The sequence below is a fragment of the Radiomyces spectabilis genome (genome assembly GCF_025331425.1).
Source record: "Radiomyces spectabilis strain NRRL 2753 chromosome Unknown BYT42scaffold_1, whole genome shotgun sequence".
Lineage (NCBI taxonomy): Eukaryota > Fungi > Mucoromycota > Mucoromycetes > Mucorales > Radiomycetaceae > Radiomyces > Radiomyces spectabilis.
The window spans coordinates 1465594-1481815 of record NW_026251926.1 but is presented as its reverse complement, the minus strand read 5'-3'; the positions used below and the strand labels follow the sequence as shown (position 1 = coordinate 1481815).

General features: G+C 43.4%; 6 protein-coding genes across 6 annotated transcripts; 2 read left to right on the top strand and 4 right to left on the bottom strand.

The window, feature by feature from the left end:
* Positions 1-527: 527 nt before the first annotated feature.
* Positions 528-1952, bottom strand: BYT42DRAFT_19239 (ras-like protein 1). Its single transcript, XM_051562469.1, has 4 exons — positions 1704-1952; positions 1493-1567; positions 1344-1425; positions 528-1259 (listed from the first exon to the last, which is right to left on the bottom strand). The coding sequence occupies exons 1-4, from the start codon at positions 1759-1761 to the stop codon at positions 854-856; spliced, it is 621 nt and encodes a 206-aa protein (XP_051428338.1). The 5' UTR covers positions 1762-1952; the 3' UTR covers positions 528-853.
* Positions 1953-2228: 276 nt separating this feature from the next.
* On the bottom strand, positions 2229-3030 carry BYT42DRAFT_609571 (uncharacterized protein; the record flags this gene model as incomplete). The annotated part of the gene is made up of 4 exons (XM_051571279.1): positions 2229-2278; positions 2336-2448; positions 2594-2781; positions 2848-3030. The coding sequence occupies 4 exons, from the start codon at positions 3028-3030 to the stop codon at positions 2229-2231; spliced, it is 534 nt and encodes a 177-aa protein (XP_051428337.1).
* A 2212-nt stretch (positions 3031-5242) lies between these two features.
* Positions 5243-7159, top strand: BYT42DRAFT_640927 (uncharacterized protein). Its single transcript, XM_051572538.1, has 8 exons — positions 5243-5403; positions 5472-5573; positions 5660-5734; positions 5801-5899; positions 5972-6124; positions 6190-6343; positions 6435-6628; positions 6725-7159. The coding sequence occupies exons 1-8, from the start codon at positions 5290-5292 to the stop codon at positions 7076-7078; spliced, it is 1245 nt and encodes a 414-aa protein (XP_051428336.1). The 5' UTR covers positions 5243-5289; the 3' UTR covers positions 7079-7159.
* A 2927-nt stretch (positions 7160-10086) lies between these two features.
* BYT42DRAFT_487446 (Pumilio1 in complex with Cyclinb reverse Rna) lies at positions 10087-11448 on the top strand (the record flags this gene model as incomplete). Its single annotated transcript, XM_051563801.1, has 6 exons — positions 10087-10149; positions 10223-10501; positions 10572-10817; positions 10876-11132; positions 11211-11244; positions 11311-11448. The coding sequence occupies 6 exons, from the start codon at positions 10087-10089 to the stop codon at positions 11446-11448; spliced, it is 1017 nt and encodes a 338-aa protein (XP_051428335.1).
* Positions 11449-12054: 606 nt separating this feature from the next.
* Positions 12055-13104, bottom strand: BYT42DRAFT_542004 (40S ribosomal protein S23; the record flags this gene model as incomplete). Its single annotated transcript, XM_051565590.1, has 3 exons — positions 12055-12322; positions 12413-12578; positions 13101-13104. The coding sequence occupies 3 exons, from the start codon at positions 13102-13104 to the stop codon at positions 12055-12057; spliced, it is 438 nt and encodes a 145-aa protein (XP_051428334.1).
* Positions 13105-13385: 281 nt separating this feature from the next.
* BYT42DRAFT_525067 (tRNA synthetases class I, catalytic domain-containing protein) lies at positions 13386-16180 on the bottom strand. Its single transcript, XM_051565326.1, has 8 exons — positions 16110-16180; positions 15920-16046; positions 15763-15862; positions 15537-15699; positions 15327-15469; positions 14794-15258; positions 14005-14709; positions 13386-13931 (listed from the first exon to the last, which is right to left on the bottom strand). Exons 1-8 carry the CDS (start codon positions 16156-16158, stop codon positions 13482-13484), a joined length of 2202 nt encoding a protein of 733 aa, XP_051428333.1. The 5' UTR covers positions 16159-16180; the 3' UTR covers positions 13386-13481.
* Positions 16181-16222: the final 42 nt, after the last annotated feature.

The following is a 16222-nucleotide window of genomic DNA, read 5'->3' as shown; positions in this document are numbered from 1 at the left end:
CTGTAGGCACCTTTTTTTTTTTTTTTTTTTTTTTTTTTTTTTTTTTTTGAACCATGCGGGCTTGGTTTTTTGCCAAACACTGGCTCTTATCCACATTTAAGAGAAGCCCCCTGATTGGCTCCAATGCCGTTGCACAAAATTTTCTTGAATAGACCAAAAATTTGTGAAAAGTAAAATAGCTGGCGGGTTGTTGTACATGCATCTAAATATTACATATTGGAAAGGATAATAATTATAAAAAGGAAAGAAGGAAAAAGGAAAACAAATGACGAAAATGACCTAACAAGAGTAATAAGCTAGCAATATATCAAAAAGGCATTGCATTAATTCAAATACCCATTTGATGTACAAGCACTGCATCGATGGACGGAACGCAATTGTCTCTTTGTGGAAGATACACTGAACACAACCTAGCACCATAATAATCGGAGCTGCATCCACAAGAGTTCCTTGGATTCACTGATAAGGAAAAATTGCGGAAATTACGAGGATCATGGGATTAAAAAAATAAATAAAAAAAAACAGGATATTAAAAAAAGTAGAAAAAAGGAAAGCGATGGAGGATCATGTGCTCGTTTTGGGTCGTTGAAGGCAATCATGAATTTTTACGCGGGATGTACGTTGGGTGGGGATTGGGGAGAGAGGTGGATGAATGATTCTGTAAATGTTGGGTGCGAGGTGGGGGATAAGGAAGAGCGATTGGGAAAAATAAGCAAGGATCAGAGAGATATAAAAGAATAGCCAAAAGATGAAATACACCTAGGAATCAAGTAAAAAAATAACAATAGGCAGAGAAGAACAGACAACAGGCGATGTTATACGAACGGCATTCAATACTGGTTCGCCGGATTCTTTACATCAAAATGCAGCACTTGTCCGAGGCGACGTCGGGAGCATCCTGAATGTGAAATTGATCATGTCCGCCTCCACCACGTGTCTCTTGTTCCTTGTTAAACCGACGAATGTCTCGAACGACTTCGTAGAACGCTTCGTCCACATTGATACGTTGTTTTGCTGATGTTTCGATAAAGTGGCATCCAAATTGTTTGGCAAGATCGCGTCCTTCCTGACTCGATACTTGTCGATCCGCTTCCAGATCGCTCTTATTAGCCACGAGCACCATAGGAAAATAATCTCGGTCTTTCACGCGACAGATTTGTTGATAAAAGGTCGTAATCTCTTCAAACGACATTCTCGAAGTGATGGAATACACCAATAAAAAGCCTTCACCGTTACGCATGTACTGCTCACGCATAGCACTAAAGGGTTTCGGTAGAAACGAAAATGATAAGTACGCTTATTTTCATTCATCACAAAGCTTACTTTTTTGCCTCGACATTTACCTGTATTCTTCTTGTCCAGCTGTATCCAAAACGTCTAATAAAGCAGTTTCTGAATCGATTACACATTGCTTGCGATAAGAATCTATGCAAAAATCGCGCGGGTTCGGTTTAGTTCAGTATTTTTCTCTGGTTTGTGTCGCCTTGCGAACCTTCAATGGTAGGGTCGTATTCATCGACAAAGTGAGACTGAATAAACTGGATCGTCAATGCCGATTTACCAACACCTATATATTTTCGTATCAATTTCCCAAAAGAACAAATAAAAAAAAATTATGCACTCATGCTTGATCTTTTACTGCTACACCCCGCCTCCAACCAGGGGGTTTCTTTTTATTTTCAAGCAGGAGCCATGCCACTTACCTCCTCCACCAACCATGACGAGCTTATATTCGCGAACAAAAGATGAAGCCTTGGACATTTTGGAATTGAAGCAATCAACGGTTTGCAGGGAAAAGGCAGCAATGGACCGAGATGATGAAAGGGGAGGGAATGAAAAAGAGAGAGGGTTTCGCTGTGCGGGTTTTTTCCCCTAATTTTTGCGAAATGTTCACGAACCGAAAAAAAAACAAACAGTCAATGGCGCTTCTTGAAATCTGAGTTTTTACTAAACTTCCTTTTGACAGACAAAGCAGAGTTTGTGAGGCAGGTGCAAATTCAATAAAAAGTCAAATCAGTTTATCAGACACCAAAATAAACATTGATATGATTTTACCGTAAACAGCAGCCGTCTTTGCTACGACGCATGCTGGAAAATCAATGCCCGCATCTCGCCGGACGCGATGCTGACGGCAAATTTCGTAGTTGTTCTTGCTCGCGACATCACGGTTCCACATTGTCTTGCATATTGTCTCTGTGCAGACCAAGATGGAATGCAGTTCTGTTCCGTCATTGCCACAAATATGCTTCAGCGATCCTTGGTGGAAGTTGTTGCAAACCTTTGAAACGGGTTCAAGTCAGTTGAATGGCATTCTGGATGAGTAACACAAATTTACCTGTGAAGTAAATAGGGACGACAACGAACAGGCCTTGGTTTTCGGCCTTTTTCAGAATCGATTGACACATCCCGGAGATATCGGGCAAACCTCCTCCTATGTTGGTTCCCCATCTGCCATTGCCAAATGCGATCAAGGACATCTTTTGGGATTTTTTTAAAATCGGCGCCTTTCCACTTTCCCGGCTTCCTAAAACTGGGAGAAGGACGAGTGTGAGTTATTCAATTGCTTCCAGTGATCTCAATGGCCTATACTTACCTTTCCTTTTTCTTCCCTTTGCGCTTCTTCCCCTTCTGCTCCTTCCTGTACTTCTTGCGCTTTCTTGCTTTTCGCTTGTCATATTTGCGGCCGCCGTAGACAAAAATGTTCATCATCTCCGCTTGCATCCGATGTTGTCCTTTGTAATTCAAAAATCGCAGCTCGTTGAATTGGGTATCGTACAATCCCTAAAGTTGATGCAATACGCCGGTGATGGAAAATAGATATAGATGATACGCTTGGAGACTTGCCACCTTGAGGGATAAAAGTTGCTTTTCCAATGATTCTATGGATGCGGGTTCGCGATTGGATAATGAACGGCTGGACTTGCGCAGTTCTTCTACCTTCTTATTGGTCTTTTTGTAGCCAGTCTTTTCGCTAATATTCCGACTATGTGAAAGATCGTATATCCTGATGAGCTTGATGGCCTTGTCCATTGCTTGCAACAAAAACTTCTATGGCCTGGTTCCAAACCCCATAATTCAAAATAGTCTTGCAGGTCTTCCTCATCAAAATCGTCAATGTCTAAATCGGGATACCGCTCGTAAGTTGCTGTTGGCTTTGCAAAAATGAATGATACTGCATGCCCGTCAATGCTGATGTGGTTGGTGAATGCTTAGTGATGATCACTGACTCTATATCGGACTTTGGAACATGTCGAAAATTCGTGCAAACTGAAAGTCGCCAGTTCATGCTTGTTATTGGCGTCGGCGGGTGCGGTTTCTAACAAAACTTCTTGGTTGTTGGAGCGGCGCAAAAGTGTCTGTAACGTGATAGTGTCAATCATGACACGAGGCTTGACAAAACTGTAGCTTGGGGCAAGAGGAAATGTGCGTACTGTGTTGAGGATCGTCTCCGCAGAGGGATAAACAGTTGTTTACTGCGATCAACGCGCGGGTATCAGTGTCAAAACTTGTTGATTTCTGTGACGGTTTCTTCCAAAAGGTTATGCAAATGCGATAGTTCATTATTGTTGATTGAATCGCAAATGGATGAAGCAAGTCTCTTTCGCTGTAGTTTGCTGTAAATGCCGAAGTTCTTCGCATATATCAAAAATGGTGGTATATAGACATTCTGATGTGGCTTCTGTTGTGGATTGTGCGCAGCATAAAATTGTTGTTTGTTCTATATTTAGATGGCTGACAGCGCAAAAAGAAATAATACGCGAACAGCATGGATTTGATTGCGATTTCTCGTACAAAATTAATCTTTCGTTCAAGTTCAACATTGAAGCGTGCGGCGGAATCGGGAGGCAAGCAGAAAATTTTCGTGAGGCCAATTTTTGACAACAAAACGCGTGAAGGGGCCTTGGAACTTTTGAAATAAGTGTTCGTCTAGTAGCAATTTGTGGAAAGGGCAATGAGGAGAAGCTCTTTTGGAATGTGGGTCTGCAGGGTCGTATATGCCTTGGCTTGTGCACTTCTTGCAAGGCTCAATCCTTCGGCCTTGAGCTTCTCGTTTTCGTCGTTTGTTTGCGATCTTCTTCTTTTCGGCGTCTTCCTTGGTACGCTTCTTGCTGTCTTTTGTTGGACATGAGAATGGATGGCATAGTACATAGGTCGAATTTGATATTCACTTACTGTTGTAGGGGCACTCCCGACTTCGTGCATGTTTATGCCCTTGAGCTCCGCGTCGTTTGGAGACTACCGATGATCTGTGAGTGGTGTCACTTTATCATTGAGAATTTTATTATGTATACCTTGCTCCTGTTTCTCCATCTTCTCACGTACGCGCTTCTCCTCGAAAGATCGCTGTTTTCTTTGCTTCTTTAACAATATTATTTGTTGAGCTGTTAAGCCTTGGTATCGTTTGCTTGAGGATGGATCTGTGATGTGCATTACGTACTGCGGAAAGGTAAAATAAAATAAGGAAATAAAGAGAGGAAAAAATTTTCATGCTGATGGCAATAAAGGCTTTTTTTTTCCCCAGTGCACTTCAATGACTGTTGTCAAAAAATTGATGATTTTTGGTCCATCTGGCCTGTTTCCTCTTCGCTATTTGGCGACTTCAGGGTAAGGTTTTGCATGAAATTGCCACCAGCATCGCGTCCGGCGAGGGGCGGTCATTGATTTTCCAGCATGCGCCGTAGCAAAGACGGCTGCTGTTTATGGTAAAATCATATCAATGTTTATTTTTGTCTCTGATAAACTGATTGACTTTTTATTGAATCCGCACCTGTCTCACAAACTCTGCTTTGTCTGTCAAAAGTAAGTTTGATAAAATTAGAAAAAGCTCCCCATCAGTTAATGATTAAAATGATCAGAGATAGATTTCACACTGTAAGTTGGGTGATGTTAATGAAATTGGTCAGAGCAGTCGAAAATAAACAACACAAACAAATGATTGGGCGATTTTTTGAAATTGAGCAAGGTGGAACGAAAATGAACACCAGCATCCAAAATGAGCAGCAAAAATGAGCAAGATAGTGAAATTAGGTTGGTTTAGTGAGACTTTCATCAGTGATCATGAACGGTTTTTCATTTAAATCTGGAAGCATAGTGTCCGCGTCGTGCTTTTCGTTTCCCGGTGTCTCAATTTGCTTTATTTCTTGAAGCATCTTCCGTCGCTTCCGCGACATGTTTGAAAGTCCGCTCGTCGATCTAAGCCACGACAATCGAGCTTGACTTTTTTTTTTTTTAAGAGGTCAAAGGAAAACCCGGGTCGTATTGTCCGTCGTATCGAAACGTCCGTCTACCATGGTCGCTGCTACTTTACGTCTGCCTGAAAAGGCACCTAAAGATATTGTGCTCGTGTACAAATACACCGGGTCTACTATTCCTTTGGAAACCGCCAAGGAAATGAGTTTGGAGGTAGAGGCGCGCATAACATGCATAGATGAACGTACACTTTCCCTTGCTGACCACTTACATTAAACCAGATTGACGGCACCAAAGTCGATTGCCCTAACAGCATTTGCAAATATCTTGCTGGTCAAGCCCATCACGAGTTATTAGGGTCAAACAAAGACGAACAAGCTCAGGTAAAAAAAAGGAAATGACCGCCATGTGTGCTCCGCCGGTTTTTGTCTTCCTGCAGTGAATGTTAATACCTTTTTTGCTTTACTAGGTGGAAGAATGGCTCACTTACGCGACTTCTGGCCTCCGCACCGTGGCTAAAAAAGATGTCATTGCCGCTCTTGAGGTATGTACATGTTTCGATATTGGCTTGCTGTGTGATATCTATATTCATGCCGTTTATTGGTTACAGAAAAAACTCGATGCTCACTTGAGTCAAAACACCTTTTTTGTTGCCAACCGCCTGACCTTGGTGGATCTTGTCATCTTTGGTATCTTGCATGCCTACACGGTAAGTGGACAAATGAATAGGAATATCATGGGAAAAAAATGATGGAATCTCATGCAGGATCCTCCATCCTAGAAAAACATGAAAGTCACCGCTTGCCCCAACGTCATGCGCTGGTTCGATCTTATCCAGAATCTGGTTGTAAGAGAACACAAGTTGACGGAAGACTTTTCTATCGTTGAAATGAATCTCGACGACGTTCCTGAACCCGTCATTGCCGCTCCTGCTGTAAGATTTCGTAATTATCTGAGAGTTTCGAATCGCTTTCTTACCCGGGATTTGTATACTTGCAGAAAAAGGACGATAAGAAGCGCGGTGCTGCTACCAAGGAAGATGCGAAAGCTGCTCCCGCCAAAGAAGCTGCCAAGGCTGATGTAGCCGCCAAGGGCGATAAGAAGGATGGCAAGAAGAAGGAGAAGAAGGAAAAGAAGGAGAAAAAACCTGCTGGTAAAAAGACTTTTCGTCTTGTCTGAATTATTGTCTGGCATTGTGAAGATATCGTCTGACGCGTTAATGTTTATTCGGTATTGCTCAATAGCTGCTCCAGCTCCCGAGTCTGATCAGCCTGTTGTTTCTCGCTTGGATATCCGTGTCGGTTATATTCGCAACTGCAGAAAGCACGAAGGTGCTGATTCTTTGTATGTTGAAGAAATTGATTTGGGTGATGGTGAAGGCGTCTATCGCACCATTGTCTCTGGTTTGGTTCGATGGTATCCTTTGGAAGAGATGCAGGTGAGTTAACAACATTTTGGCGATATACTATGGTGACTTCAGATGATCGATGGATGGACTGATGATTGTTTCTGTCTCTGTCTCTTTTACAAATAGAACCGATGGGTACTCTGTTTGACCAACTTGAAGCCTGCTAGCATGCGTGGTATCAAATCCGAGGGTATGGTTCTCTGTGCCACTGCCCCTGATGGCAGCAAGGTCGAATTGCTTGCACCTGTGGATACCAGCAAGGTCAAGCCTGGTGACCGTGTCTTCTTTGAAGGCATGGAAGGCGAACCTGAGAAGATTTTGCCGCCCAAGAAGAAGTACTGGGAAACTGTTCAACCCGATTTCAAGACCAAGGACGATTGCATTGCCTGCTTTGGTGACAAGCCTTTCTTGATTAGAACCCAATCTGGCGAAACCGTTCAAGCCAGAGCCCCCACTGTCCAAGGCGGCAGCATCAAATAAATAAAAAGCATATATGTATTATGAACTGTAACGTGCCTGGCAGGAAGGAAAAATAAATCGATTTTGGCTTTTTTTTTCTTTACTAATTTTTTATGCTCACTTACTGTCATGCAATATTTTGGTAACAGTGTTATATTTGGTAGTACTTGCAATAATACCATGTCCTGTATTAAAGTGATGAGAACGCCAAATATTAAAGGCCTATTTGCAGGATTTAATGCAAATTGCTCGGCTCAGCAAAACAAGGATCTTGTGTCAAGATAAGAATAATATATGATGAAAGGCCTTCAAAAAAAATTGACAGAATGACCGGCGTGCCAATTGAACGTTTTGATGATTGATATTCTGTAGTTCGGGCCTATAGAATGACACTGAATGTATTAATGTGCTTATTCTAACGAATACATGTTTATGTGGAATCTTTTAATGCCGGAGTGCATGATGATGGCCGAGTCAGATGCACAAGGAGACTAAGGAGTTGTGACGGCGTTACGTTCTCGGGATCAAGATGGTTTTTTTTTTCTTCTTTGGAGGTTACCCTTGAGAGCGTGTGTCGGAGTGATGGAGGTCAACGTGGGGAGTGACCAAAAGCGGTACCTTGCAACGCAACCGAAGAAATGAGGAGGAAAGGGAAGCACAGACACGAGGATCAGGAAAGTCATGGTACGAAATGGTTCGATTCGACCGGACACTATGTCTGGGCTGGAATTAAGTCATCTTTGATTTTTTCTCCACCCGCACAAATGTAGCAATTGAGTTTCTGTGTTCATCACTGAAAAGCGTCAAGTTCTTTTTCCCAATTTGTTACTTGTTCGGGCGCTGACTCTTTTTTTTTGACCTCTTCTCCACTTCAGTTTCTCTTTTTTTTTCCATTTCACTTTGCAACTAATTTTACATTAGTTGGCCCATTCTGTTCATTGCACACTTTTGGCTCTCGTTGACCTTGCCTTCCGCTCATCGACACCATCGGTTTTTTTTTTTTTTTTTTTTACTGCTCATCTCTTTTTTCCCTGCATATATTGTTATTTTTTGGCAACAGTCGTCAGGGTGTATCATTGACGACAGAAGATTAATTCTATAATTGAAGAATTTATCGTATATACATTATTCTCTTGTACGCAAACTAACGAAACTCGAGGTCCCGTTTTGAAGCGCGACCGCCCCACATTGTCATGCATCGAAACGCGCTAGAACACAGACGAACTGATCTTCAGCAGCCAAAGGCGATGAATTATCCGATGGGTCAGGTAGGCAATCCATCCAATGCTTCATTATGCATTTATATTCTGTAAAAGCAATGACATACACCCACAAAAAGAAAAATTACTCATCACTCAATCTTTTTTTCTTTTCCTTCATGTCTAATTGCCATATTTTACCCTGTTCATTTCATCTTGCGTGGTATATTCTCCTTTTTATCGGGTTAAACGGTCGTCCTTTTTCGCCTTCTCAGTTAGCCGATCTCTTGAGAGGTCGTGTGGATGGTGACACTGGTTTTGGCGGAGAACGTGAACGATCCAGCAGCGCCCCTCCAGATCAACATTTGTTGTATTATCCCATGTCCGACAAAACATGGACCAATCCGCAAGCCGGTAGATCCCCCATCTTTGATCCTTCCAGTCAATCATGGTCCAATCACTCTACCGCGAATCCAAAATCGAGCCATTGTAAGTACATTCGCTTTCTACAGACTGAGGTGGATTTTTATTCAACCTATATTCAAACAGTATTCCAAGATATGCCCAACTATACAACGGATACGCTTCATCGCTCGCCTCCTCCTGTCACTGGTTCTACTTCTCGGACCCACAGTCCAGCTTCTTGGTCTCTTCCCGGATGGCAAACCTCGGCCGAGAATGTCCGTATTGAGCAATCATCATCTACTGCAATGGCAAAAATTTTAAGCTAAATGTATTCATTAGAGTTTTAACCATGCACTACCTTCTTTTCCATCGGCTTACCCGTCAGGTACAGAAATGCCCAACATGGATCGTTTTTCCAGAAGCGAGTCTCCGTTTCCTCGAGCAAATTCTACACCGCCTATCCGAGCGCTCCAAAACCAAGTGCACATGCCCATGGATCAACAAGAATACAATCTTAGTCTTGATATGAATAATCTGGGTCTCCATGACGAGGTAAGACCTTAAGGCACAAACTGTTGTGAGTTATTATGCATCACTAACCAGAGTTCATCACAGCCGGAAACCTTGCTCTCTGCAGAATCCTTACAGGGCTTCAATCGACCACGTTTGGTGTCACGCACCAATACGGCCCCGTTCTCCCTATCTTCTCCTAGCCTTGACCCTGTACTGCATCCGAACAATGTCCACCCATGGTCCGCCAATGCTTCACCTAGTGAACCCATGTTGTCAGGTAACTGGTTCTTCCGAAAGACATCAAGATTGTATTCGCTCATTCAATTAATTTCGACTCCACTGGCCCTTGCAGCCAACAGCGCTTTAGAGTTCGAACCACGAAATGGATTATTATCTCCACCACTGTTTGGTGCGAATGATCACGCGGCCTCGGTTGGATGGACCGAGTTGCATCAACGGTATGCGGAAAACGAAGCGGAATATCGGCGAATGATAGAAGCGAGACGACAGCTCGGTAAATACCCGTCGTCCGGTTCATTGAATACCATGACAAGTTCGTTTCAGTCTCGCGCTGCCACGATGGACAATGCAGAAACGTCATGGAATGACTATGCCTCGTCTCAGGCCAGTTCACGCAATCTACCTACCAATGAATATGCTTCCAATCGTGTGAATGATCGTCTTTTGCGTCAACTCCAGTCACGCCAACGTCAGATCCTGCTGCAACAGGAACAGATCCTTCTTCTACGTGAACAGATGTTACGCCAGCAACAAGTGAAACATCATTGGCCACCGGCTGCTGCTGTCAACAATCCTTATCCCAATAATGTTTACCCTGTCACTCGTGCACGGCCTGCAGGTGTCTTACCGAGGCGTGAAATGCTCAGCTCCCCGCCTCCAGACACTCTTCACATGATTCGAAGCCCGTTATTGGAAGAATTCAGAAATAACAAGAGCCGAAAATACGAAATCAAGGTAAAATAATCTCTCCCGAGTGAAACAAAGAAAGATGCCCGAGGTGCTGATAATACATCTCTATATGACTTAGGATATTGTATATCATATTGTTGAGTTTAGTGGTGATCAGCATGGTTCGCGATTCATTCAACAAAAGTTGGAGACGGCCACCAGCGATGAGAAGCAGCTCGTATTTGAAGAGATTCTGCCCAACTGCCTGCAACTAATGACAGACGTGTTTGGTAACTACGTTATCCAAAAATTTTTTGAACACGGAAATCAAGCCCAGAAAACCATTCTCGCCAAGCACATGGAAGGTCATGTTCTGTCGTTGTCCTTGCAAATGTACGGCTGTCGCGTGGTTCAAAAGGTAAGAAAAAATTGTGCGTTCAAACCCAAGATTTATTTTCATTTCACTGACCTACCCGTACGTCTTGCAGGCTCTTGAACACGTTCTCATCGATCAACAAGCTGCCTTGATTCGAGAACTTGAAGGCAACGTCTTGAAATGTGTCAAAGATCAGAACGGTAACCACGTCGTTCAAAAGGCCATTGAGCGTGTCCCGCCGCAGCACATCCAATTTATCATTGACACATTCAAGGGTCAAGTCTACACGCTTGCCACACATCCGTACGGCTGTCGTGTCATTCAGCGCATGTTCGAGCACTGCTCCGATAAACAAACCGTAAGTGGAATATCCGTGTGTATATGGAATGAGCAATGATAATTGACGTGCCTCATAGAATCATTTATTGGATGAGCTTCATCATTGCTCGGCGCAGCTGATTCAAGATCAGTACGGCAACTATGTCATTCAGCATATTCTCGAACACGGAAAACCAAAAGACCGCGAGTTGATTATTAGCAAAGTGCGCGGCCAGTGTCTACCACTCAGCAAGCATAAATTCGCCAGCAATGTCGTGGAAAAATGTGTTGCTTTTGGATGTAAAAACGATCGTCAAGCCTTGATCGATGAAGTGCTTCAGATTCGTACTGATGGGTAAATATTATTTTTATCCTGTCAGTCATCTCAAGGGAGAAAAAAGAACGTCGCTTAACGCATCATGTATTATACTAGAACCTATTCCCTCATGTCTATGATGAAAGATCAGGTATGCCATCAAACAAGCAACAATGACGGATGTGGAATACTCACCATCTCTTATTCATGCTCATAGTATGCAAATTATGTGGTTCAAAAAATGCTCGACGTTGTGGATGGCGAACAAAGAGAGCTTCTGGTGTCCAAAATCAAGCCTCATCTTCCTGGATTGAAGAAATATACATATGGCAAACATCTCATTAATAGTAAGTAGACAAAAGCAGCAGTATTCTTTGACAGTGAAATTCTCATGGTCCTATTTCGTGATAGCCTGCCTTGAAGTGGAAAAGCAAATGCTGCTTCAAGACGAAAATCAAACCACCGCGGTGGTGGCCAAGGATCCTACCATACCCGAATTATCTTCTTCTTGAACGAACCCCCAGTTCATGGTATTCGCTTTTGCATATCACTGGTTTTCGTTTTCTTTCATTGTATGCTGTGAAAATCATTTGTACTCATTGTTATCTCTTTACCATTTCAAGGAAGGTGGACCAATTTCATCTTTTTCCCCCCCCTTCTTTCACTTTGTTCAAAAAGTCATTCTTCTAATTAACTTTGTACATCATATGCGGTCATTCCTTTTTCTCTGCACATGCCTTTTCTTCTGATCTTATTACATATATTTTTTTTTTATTGTTTTTTTTTTCTTCCTATAGATCTATTATATCCCAAATATCTCTATCACTGATGAAGCTCTCTGCTCTCCATTCCATCAATATCAAAATCGTAAAACATTATTTTGTGTAGATCAGCGATATTTTATTGTACTCATGCAAACTCCAATGTATAGAAAATGGAGAAACATTTGCAGTTGGTGCATTTAAGATCTGGGCTTCTCCTTCTTCTCCTTGTACAAAGCAAGAAGAGAGACACCAGCGACCTTGACGATCTTGAAACGGACACCAGGAATATCACCAACGGCACGACCCTTACGACCGAAACCGGCAATGAGGACTTCGTCGTTTTCGTCAACAAAGTTCAAACAACCATCGTTGGGGACGAAAGCAGTGATCTTCTTGCCGTTCTTGATCAACTGGACACGGACACACTTACGAATGGCAGAGTTAGGCTGCTTGGCTTCGACACCACTGCATAAATTGATGGAGTTTTAGTGGGACTGTTCAGTTAAAGCCAGACAGCAGTTGCAGCAGCCGCATTATAAACGGGGTCACACTTACATCTTTTCAAGGACGATACCCTTGGCGTGGGAAGCACCGGCAAAAGGAGAGGAGCGGAAAGCAGTACCAAGAGCTCTCTTCTTGTATTGCTTGTCAGCCCAGCGTTGCTCACGACGGTGGATGCGCAACTTACGAGCGGCATTCAAACCTCTAGGTTGTCCCTTGCCTGCAAAATGAAAGAATTATAAGTCATTTGGTTTCTATGCTTTCGTTGTATACTCCCCAGCACTGCTTCACAAATGAGCCAAAAAAAAAATTAAGGGAGGGAAGTATCACAAAAGAAGTCGATGGAGCCAGTTGGGGTGGGGGAGCCGATGTACAGCACCGAGCAAGCATCTTGCGGGACTTGCCAAGTGATGGCAGCAAAAAAAGTCATCAGCAACAGACGTCGTGTCTCGACAGTACAACAACAGGTCACGCTTTCTGTCGCAATTCAAGTGGTTCCAAAAGATCGAAGCAAAGTGAGGGATAATGAGGCTTGTCTCTGAGCTGATTTTCGTCCATGGTCCATGTGCTATTATCTTGCTGCTTCTTTTCCATCGTCGTTTTGAACACCAAACCCCATCCACTGGCTCATCGATACGAAATAAAAAAGGGAGGATCCATCCATCCACACTTCCTCTCCTCCCATCCTTCTTATCCATATTTGCTAATAAGAAAATAAACTTCTTGACAAAGTGTTACTTACCCATGATGAAGTGATTTGTAGAAGAAGGTTCAATGGCATCCGATTCACAGCTGGTTAATATGGGACCACATCGTGTCGCTCGTAAATTTTAGAGTCCGGTATCCGGGATCCGATCTCCGGACCACCGTCACCTCATCGACTCCGGTTCGCACAAATGGCAAATTTCTATTTATAGAAAATCTTTCATTCAGTGCCAAACACGCATTATAAGTCAAAGTTGTACTGTGTGTATCATCGTTCAAGCTAACTAACAAGCCCCATAACTATCAAAAAGAAAAACTAAAATACGAGTAAACGTTACAAGATTTTTATTTTTTCTTGCAACAGCAGTTATGCAGACAGGTTGGTTTGGTCTATGCTCTTTGTTGCTTTCTTTTATATCTATTTCTTAGCGGCAGGCTTCTTATCATCAGCCTTGGAGGCAGTGGAGGTAGCCTTGCCATCGGGAATGTGAATGAAGTGGGCGGGGGCTGCATCGGTGGCGGGAGCGTCGAGAATATAATAACCCTTGCGCTCAAATTGAATGATATCACCCTTCTTGAGGTCCTTCACGTTGGCATCAGCCACAGCAGACACCTTGAATTCACTGACAGGGGTAACAAGGTCCTTGACATCATCACCTTCCTCAACCTTCTTCTTGGTAATCAAGTAGTCATAGTCAAGCAAGACAACATCGGCAACCTCATCACCATAAGACAACCACGAGATCTTCTTCTTGGTCTTCTTGAAATCACCTTCCAAATGCAATTCCAAGTCAACGCTGGTAGCTTTGCCGGCCTCGTCCTTCTCAACCTTGCGCACAAATGCGTTACCCCAATCCATGAGAGTGATCTATTGACGTCGTCATGAGTAAAGATTAGAGCTACATTGACGTGAGGCAAAAAAATAATAATGGATGCTTTACCTCCTCACCGACTTCCAAGGACACGGCATCCTCTTGGTCGAACACAATATGGTTGGAGTAAGTGGTCTTCTTTTGGCCGATGTCCAAGTTTTTCTTATGCTTGGGAACTTCCTTGACTTCGGGAGTGGCAGGAGCACCTTGAATGTTGACGTGGACCATGTTGTCCTTCAAAACAGCAGTGTGGCGAGGGGCGATGGGATCAATGACCTTTCTGTTGATGGCCCACAACTTGTCCCATTCGAGAAGCAAAGTGTTTTGAGAAGCGCCTTGCATCAAGATGTACTGCTTCAAGGCTTCAATCGTCAAACCACGACGGCGGATACCGCGGACGGTAGGGAAACGAGGATCATCCCATCCAGTGACGTGACCTTCGTTAACAAACCACTGCAACTTGCGCTTGGACAAGAGAGTGTAGACAAAGTTCATACGGCTGAAATCCCAGATGACAGGCTTACGAAGACCCAGGGCTTCCAACATCCAGTAGTACTGAACATTGCGATCGCGGTATTCATTGGTACGCAAAGCGTGAGAAACACCTTCAATGCTATCGACAATAGGGCATGCAAAGTCATAGGTAGGATAAATCTTCCACTTGTCGCCAGTATAATGATGAGGAGTCAAGTTGCAACGGTAGATAACAGGATCACGAAGAGTACCGTTAAGATCGTCGTGCTTGATCTTGGCACGCAAACAACAGGTCTGACCCTATAGAAAAAGAAGCAAGAAAATAAGGGACAATGAGACACGGTTTTCCCATATAACAGGGACAGAAGTAGACATAATGCTTACAAATTCAGTACCGTTCTTCATTTCTTCGAAACGACGCAAATTTTCCTCGACGGACAAATCACGGCACTTGGAGGGGAGACCCTTCATACGTTCGTCACGCATGGTAGCCTGATCGGTGTCATCGACGTAGGCCTTGCCTTCCTTGATCATCTTAAGAGCATAGTCATACATTTGATCAAAGTAATCCGAGGTGTGAGTAACCACCGAAGAATCGACGCCGATCAAAGCCAAATCTTCCTTGATAGAGTCCTCAAATTCGGTCTTTTCTTTGCTGGGGTTGGTGTCATCGAAACGAATGATCAATTTACCCTTGTAGGTCTGCGCAAAGTACTGGTTCATGAGAGCAGCCTTGGCGTGACCGATGTGAAGGTAACCACTGGGCTCAGGAGGGAAACGGGTGCAAACCTTGCCCATCTCGGCCTCAGTAAGACCAATCTCGAATTTACCCTGATCGCTGGTCTTGGCCTAGAACCATAACAACATTGATACGATGTGAGTCATTATTATCTTCAAGCTTTGCTGAACCAACTTACCTGAGCAGCCTTGGTCAATTTTTGCAAGCTGTTCAAAGCATATTGAGCGGCCTCAAGAGAGGAGATATAGTCGTACCAACGGACGAGGTAGTTACCAAGAGATTCTTTCTTGGTCTTGATAATGCGAGCAAAGACAGGAGATGCTACGTAGTGATGTCGCATAAATTATCCTGAACACAACTCACCAGCCGCTCCCTTTTCCTTTATTACCTCTTAATGTACCCCAAACGACGAAATCAGCAATGGAGGCATGGTAGCCAACCAAGTACGAGCGGAGGGTGAGATACTTGTTAAGAGTCTTGAAAGCACCATCGAGCGACTTGAAATCGGCAGTAGCCAACTTGGATTCGGCAAAATCGAGCCATTGGTCGATCTATTTCGAGAATAAGTCGTTTAAATAGGATGCGCATGACATGTATGAGTATATTTTACGTACCAAAGTGGAAGAGATCGGATCCTTGGGATTGTAAATGGCGGCTTCGGGATGCAACCGACCGAGAAGACGAGCAATGGCATTCACATTGTCGTAGTTATTGCTGTAGGAACGAGTCATTACAACTGCCGCATTGTAAAAGAAAGAACAAAACACGTACCCTTCATATTTGATAAGAGCAACAGCCTTTGCAGCGCCGTCCGCTTCGAGGGTTTTAGCGTCACGAAATTCAACAGTAACAGCATTGGCTTTAACTGCATTGACTTGGGCGGCAACAGCAATAGCGCCTAAAATTTATGACCAGTTATTACCAACGTTACATAATAAACAGCTATTAAGTTTAGTATTACCGTAAGGGAAAGGCGTTGCCTTTGAAGCAATAAGGAGTTTGGTGGACATGTCAAACGAGCCTGCAAAATGGAAAATCCCAAAAAGCGCGAACAAAAAAAAAGCAAATTGTTAT

Excerpts from the sequence above, each read along its gene's own strand:
- BYT42DRAFT_525067 (XM_051565326.1), bottom strand. The coding sequence starts at position 16,158 with ATGTCCACCAAACTCCTTATTGCTTCAAAGGCAACGCCTTTCCCTTAC. Across the intron at positions 15,863-15,919 it reads GCTCTTATCAAATATGAAGG|CAATAACTACGACAATGTGA; the intron begins GTACGTGTTTTG and ends TCGTTCCTACAG. Across the intron at positions 15,259-15,326 it reads AATTGACCAAGGCTGCTCAG|GCCAAGACCAGCGATCAGGG; the intron begins GTAAGTTGGTTC and ends TTATGGTTCTAG.
- BYT42DRAFT_19239 (XM_051562469.1), bottom strand. The coding sequence starts at position 1,761 with ATGTCCAAGGCTTCATCTTTTGTTCGCGAATATAAGCTCGTCATGGTT. Across the intron at positions 1,568-1,703 it reads CGTCATGGTTGGTGGAGGAG|GTGTTGGTAAATCGGCATTG; the intron begins GTAAGTGGCATG and ends GAAAATATATAG. Across the intron at positions 1,426-1,492 it reads ATACGACCCTACCATTGAAG|ATTCTTATCGCAAGCAATGT; the intron begins GTTCGCAAGGCG and ends ATTTTTGCATAG.
- BYT42DRAFT_640927 (XM_051572538.1), top strand. The coding sequence starts at position 5,290 with ATGGTCGCTGCTACTTTACGTCTGCCTGAAAAGGCACCTAAAGATATT. Across the intron at positions 5,735-5,800 it reads ATGTCATTGCCGCTCTTGAG|AAAAAACTCGATGCTCACTT; the intron begins GTATGTACATGT and ends TATTGGTTACAG. Across the intron at positions 5,900-5,971 it reads GTATCTTGCATGCCTACACG|AAAAACATGAAAGTCACCGC; the intron begins GTAAGTGGACAA and ends CCTCCATCCTAG.